Source organism: Hyperoodon ampullatus (assembly GCF_949752795.1).
Source record: "Hyperoodon ampullatus genome assembly, chromosome: 2".
Classification (NCBI taxonomy): domain Eukaryota; kingdom Metazoa; phylum Chordata; class Mammalia; order Artiodactyla; family Ziphiidae; genus Hyperoodon; species Hyperoodon ampullatus.
In genome coordinates, this window is record NC_136915.1 from 31,496,051 (window position 1) to 31,502,193 (window position 6,143).

A 6,143-nucleotide genomic window follows, 5' to 3' on the forward strand; every position below is an offset into this window, starting at 1 on the left:
GGTCTTAATTGCGGCACACGGGATCTTTCGTTGCAGCACGCAGGCTTCTCTCTAGTTGTGGCATGCAGGCTTAGCTGCCCCTCGGCATGTGGGATCTTAGTTCCCCGACCAGGGTTCAAACCTGTGTCCCCTGCATTGGAAGGTAGATTCTTAAGCACTGGACCACCAGGGAAGTCCCATCCCTTACTTCTTTAAATCATCAAAGCCACTTTTTTTCATCAAGGAGTTGGGTACTGACACAAATACACGAAACCAGGACCTGGTGTCAACGAGGCTCAGAGCTTTGGATGATGCTGGGGGCAGCGGCACTCTATACCCCGTCCTTTCCTTCCTTACCACTTCTGTGGCTGTTGCTTCTGCCCCCAGTGTTCTTCTGCACGGCCTTTCCTGCATCCTCTCTGTCTCTGTCCACTCCCCTGAGCCTTAGGAAAGGGCAAGGTGTGACCATGTGCCCTCACCCAGGACCTGGCATGAGGAAGACCCGACATCAGAAACATCAGGCACAATCCTCAGGCTCTAGGCACTGACATTTCCAATAAGTCCAGTTGCAATGCTGACATTTCTTTAGAAATATCAGAGCGCAGCAATGTCGGTCTTCAACTGCGTCCCCCTAGTCTCCCGATAAACACACGGCTTCTTCACTCTTCTAGGAAGAAGGAAACATTCAACAGGATATCTGGAACAGGAAGAGAGAGAACACATGGCATATCACCTCTCCAGAAAACACAAAACATCAGATTTGTAAAAGCTACATAGGCACCATGAGGGCATCTCTACATGCTTTCAAAGAGGTGAGACACAGAAAGAAAGGAGGGGAGGAGACACGAAGGACTAAATGAAAACCAGTACCTCGTACAAGGTCTGGGTGTTCGTCTTCCGAAATTCGGTCCCAGGCTTTGGGCAAAGCTTGGATGTTTCCCAAGTCTCCCCACTGGATCGAGGACAGAAGGTACTTCCTCTTCAGGTACCTTCCTGGGAGTTAAGGAAGGTGCTCAAAAAGAAAATGAAATATGCTGAAGGAAGAAAATACCTTGGAGAGAGCTCCTGGGAGCTAGAAAAGTGAAAGCGCAGCTACTGCTACATTTACCAGGTGGGTAGGACTCGCCTCTGCTACACATCTTTACCGAGCCCCTTCTTTACACACATGGCTCTGGGCTACAGGGAAAAGGACAGAAACACTGCCCCTGCAATCTGGGATCTCACCATGGTGAGAAAAAAACAGAAACTGAAAAGACTCTAAATGACAGGAAAGATAAAACTCAGTGGAAGTTCAGAGGATGACTTCATCCCCTTTAGAGGACAGGAGGAAGATTCCAGCTGGTAGGAAGAGCTTAAGCAAAGGCACAGAAGTGGGGAAGCACATGATGGATCCAGGGACAGGACATTTCCAGTGCGGCTGGCATGAAACAATGTGCAGAGTACCAGGAAAGGTGGCCGAGAAGGCAGGTGGAGCCAGAACACAAAGACCAGCATGGGGGTTCTCGTCCTCAGAGCACCAGAAGCTACTGAAAACTCCTACACAAGCAACAGGATCAGAACGAGACTTCCGGAAGATAGATCTGCGGAGTGTGGCCACTACCCGGGGATGGCTTAGAGGGAAAGAAGCCAGGGTCAGAGAAACCTGTCTAGAGACTGCATGTGACTAAGGGTCCAAGTGAGAAACAATGGTAGAGGCAGTGGGGATAGAGAAGGAAACTACAAGAAGCACCAAGGAAACAGAATGGAAGGACTTAAGAGCTGAGTGCAAACATTCTTACAACGGCAGCTGGCACACCATAAGCGCTCAGTGAGGGTGGCCCCAGCTACTGCTCCCACTGCCCACGCTGCTGTTGCCACCACTGTGGCCGATGCTGCTATGCTGCAAGCAGAAAACAGCAGGAAGGAGGGAAAATGCTGCTTAAGTTTCCAGACTAAGTGATCAGACAGGTTTGATGCTACAACTTAAGGAAACAGGAGCTGAACAGGAGGGCTGGATGGAGGATTTCAATTCTCCATTTCAGCTTGCAGTTCCGTGAGATTCCAGTGGGAGGCATCTGCGGGAAACTGAAAATCAAAACTAGAGGCAAGAATAAAGTTTGGCTTGGGAGTGACTCAAATGAAGGTAGAAACTCCAGCCAGAGGGTAGATGCGACTAACAGGCAAGAATTGAGAGGAAAACGGTGAGAGGACTCCAACTCACAGGTCTTTCTGCTTCCACCCAAGTCCTTCCTCAGAACAGAGCTGGGTGATACTGTTGAAAACATAGGTCTGATCAGGTTACTCCTCTACTCAAAACCTGCTATAGCTTTCCATCTCACTCAGAGTAAAAGCCAAAATCCTTTCAAAGACCTTGGAGGCCCCACCAGGCCTAGCCCTGCCTCTGTGACCACATCTCCTGTTAGACCACCCCCCTTTCACTCGGCTCGAGCCCCACTGGCCGCCTTGCTACTTCCTGAACATACCAGGCTCGCTGTCACCTCAGGGCCTTTACACTTGCTGTTTCTTCTACCTGGAACACTCTTTCCCCAAATGCCCCCATGGTTCTCTCCCTCACCCTCTTCAGGTCTTTTCTCAAATACCACTTTCTCAGTGAGGCCTGCCCAGACCACCCTATTTAAAACCACAAGCCCACCCTCACCCCTCGCTTTCCTCATTCCCTGCTCTGTTTTCCTCCAAGGCACTTATCACCATCTGACATTCTATATAATGTCCTTTTTTTAATGCCTATCTTCTAGCACCTAGAGCAACGCCTGGCAGGGAGCAGTTACTCAATAAGTGATCTAAGGAATGACTGTACAAAGGAATGCAGAAAGAATCCAAGTTCAAGAACCAAAGAGAACTGACCCATACTATATATTTTTGGGCAATCTTGTGAAAACTGAAATTAAAAAGACTTCCTGGAACAGCTCTGGAACTACCTGAAATGTGTGCAAAGGATACAAACTTCGATAATGTCTCTCGATATCCTGTAACCACTCCAACATTTCAGCCACAGAGGGGCTTGCAGCTGAAGCCTGCAGGACAGCATCGAGGCTGATCATGTCTGCATGCTGCTCATAGACCTGAAGCACGTGTTCCACGTGGCTGCTGACTACATCACGCACCTTGAGGAGGTCGGCTCTGGGGGGAGAGTCTGATATTAGGCGATATCATGCGAAAGGCCTAAGGCCAGGTTCCTTAACCTCAGCACTGAGGACATTTTGGACCAGATGATTCTTTGTGGTGGAGGGCTGCCCTGTGCACTGCAGGATGTTCAGAAGCATCCCTGACCTCTACCTACTAGACGACAAGAACAAACCACGCCTCCACCGTTCCCAAGTTGTGACAATCAATAACGTCTCCAGATATTTATTGCCACACATCCCAGTGGGGAAAAACTGCCTCCAAATGAGATCCACTGGTCTACAGAGATTGATGATGGTGTCTTGGAGGCAGGGGTGGCTCAAGAATTAAGAACGGACTTAAAGGTGGAGAGGCTGAAGTTACATGGCTCTCAAAGCTGTGTGATGATATTATTCCCAGCTGCCAAAGAAACTAAAGACCAAGCAGCCCTTCTGGGGCTGCCATACAGGCGAGCAAATGCTCACACACAGTCCAATGCAATGTACGTGAAAGGAATAAGCAAGAGGAAACTGAAGCAACAAGCCAGTAGTGTTCTCATGCTACCTCGTGCCCCATCCTAGCGAATTCTTGAACAGGTAAGATTTGGGCTCTTGACACACCCAGACTACTGTGGATCTTAGGAAAGTTACTTATTCTCAATCACGAATAAAAACAGTCTCTTTTGTTCACTGTGCATCCTAAGTATCTAAAACATCGAGACTGGCAGACAGAACAATAAACAATTGTCCAATGAATGAAAAGGATTGTTGTAAAGAGTAAATGCAACAATGCATATTAAGTGCTTCGCGAAGCGCCTAGCTTATGGTAAATTTTGTTATTATTCCATTGGTGACTCCAAGGGGCCCAGCCACCAAGACGAAGGCTACAACTTCCCAAAGGGCAAGGCAGTCCCTAGCCTAGAATTGCAGCTTTCAAAAATGTTTGACTGTGACTCACAATTAAAAAATAGACTTAAAATTAACAGCCCGATACTCACACACAAACACGTAATCAATTGAAATAAAAGTTCACTATCTTAGAACGTACCGTGACCAAATTTAATTGATTGTCTTGTCTCTTTTACTCAGCTTAGGAACTAAGTCTGCTTCACTGTTGTATTCCTAGCACCTGTGCTTGGCATCCGATAGGTGCTTAATAAATGTTTTTTGTACAAATGAATACAAAGAAGGCCCCATCTTTGACAGGTTCCTATTAGTCCATGGCACAGACTCTACACACTAGAACCTTCTTTTGTCCTGGTCAAGGAAAGGCCATACGTGCCCTGTCTCTTCTCTATCCTAAATTACCGGTAACTCTAAGGTAGAGGGTCTAACATTAGGCATAGTAAGAGCTTAGAGACGTGCTACTCCTGGCACGCAGACACCAATGAACAGCAGAACAAGTGGCCCTGGTGTCATGCATACTTGGGTTAGAATCCCAGTTTTACTATTTACTAACTGCACAACCATAGGCAATCTGCTTGAGCCTCAGTTTCCTCACCTGAAAAATTAATTAAGTGAGGTTAAGTCAAAGAGGTGTTGAAAAGATTTTATGAGATAATGTATGTAAAACCCTTAGCTCTGGCACCTAGTAAGTTTACAGTATAGCTCCTCACTGCTTTTTACCTAAGAAAGACTATAGAGGAGGGCCAATAAGCGTTCCCCATTGCTTTGATAACTTTTACAAAGTCCACCACTGTCACGCCTAGTCTGACAAGGGAAGTGCCAGAAAATGGCTTCTTGACAGAGATCCCATTGCAACAAACGGAAAGGAGGTAAGGCTGACATATCCCTAAATACCACGCTCTCAAGTAAGAAGAAAAACACCCTTCCGACTGATCCTAGCTTATTAAACACCCAGTTTTAAAATCTTTCCGCCAAGAACGAGCGCCACTGAGCCTCTTACAGCCTCTCCCCTAGCCTGTCCAGGAGAGTGTCACCAGCCGCCAGCTGCTTGCGCCTCAGCCGCTCCTGTAAGTCTGGGAAGGCCCGAAGTGACGGCACATCCTCAAATCGCAGGTTCTGTGCGGCCTGCAGCTGCTCTGCCAGGTTGCTGAGGGAGGCCAGGAGGGGCGGGCAGTCCCTGAGAGCGCTCTGCCACAGGCCCTGCTGCTCCTCCACCACGGGAAAGCACTTCCTCAGGGCCTCCTGCACCGCGAGCAAAGGCTGGTCTTGAGTCATCTTCCGTTGGGGGAAGGAAAAAAAAAAAACACAAAAAAAGCATTAGGGTTCCAAGTCGATAGGGGAAGGACCGGGTCATGGGTGGGAGTTATTTCCGTCCGCAGGTGAGAACGGCGTTTCCCCAGCCCCTCCCGACAGAAGTTTTTAGCGCGAGGCGCTGTCTTACCTTTAGAGGGGGTCTCGGAAGGCAGGACCCTTGTTTCCCACCTCGGGAAGCGTTTCCTGAATATCCCTCGGAGGAGGCTCGTCCGGGTTCGGGTAGTTTCCTGTTTCAGACTGCGGGTTCCCCAGGCCTATCCGTGCGTCCGGAGCCAGAAGCTTGTCTCCTCTCCTTGAGGCTGCGGGTCGCTTTCCCTAAACCAGCGGGAAAACTTAAAGCTAAAGCAATCAAAGTTTAAGGACCTTCCAAGAGCCCCAGCCTGCCTCCGGGTCTCTCTACGCATGCCCCAACGTGGCTACCGAGTCGCGAAAATATGCCGTCAGTGCCTTCTGGGTACTGTAGTCCTACATGTGGACTGGCTGTCCTATCGCGGAGCTTCCCTGTGATTGGTTATTATGGGACCCTCCTAAGACGGCGGCTTCTCACTGGTCAGCCTGTGGCAGTTTGAATTTGGTGGCGGCGGTCGCACGTCTGGTTAGCCCCGGAGCCGCTCCCTCTCAGCTGAAGCTGCCAGGTTTTTCTCAGCCCCTGTTTTGGGACCCACAGGTGGGTGCCTCGCAAATCTTTTATGCCCAGGCCCCGAAGGGCAGGGGTCCCCCTCCAAAGCCCCTGGGGTGCCTTCCGCCCTCTCCCTGACCCTTGCGGCCCCTTATCCCTCCCCGTCTCCGCCGCTGACGCCTTGTGGCTCGGCCCCCTCTCCCCGCAGCCTCCTTCGAAGCGCC

At 49.6% G+C, this 6,143-nt stretch overlaps 1 protein-coding gene across 2 annotated transcripts; it reads right to left on the bottom strand.

Moving 5' to 3' along the window:
- Positions 1–638: 638 nt before the first annotated feature.
- AIRIM (AFG2 interacting ribosome maturation factor) lies at positions 639–5,261 on the bottom strand (the record flags this gene model as incomplete). 2 transcript variants are annotated; one of them, XM_079696930.1, is made up of 4 exons in its annotated part: positions 639–676; positions 850–968; positions 2,920–3,099; positions 4,987–5,261. In XM_079696930.1, the coding sequence occupies 4 exons, from the start codon at positions 5,259–5,261 to the stop codon at positions 639–641; spliced, it is 612 nt and encodes a 203-aa protein (XP_079553056.1). The 2 variants fall into 2 exon arrangements, with proteins under 2 accessions (XP_079553056.1, XP_079553055.1); XM_079696929.1 differs by having other exon boundaries at positions 844–968.
- Positions 5,262–6,143: the final 882 nt, after the last annotated feature.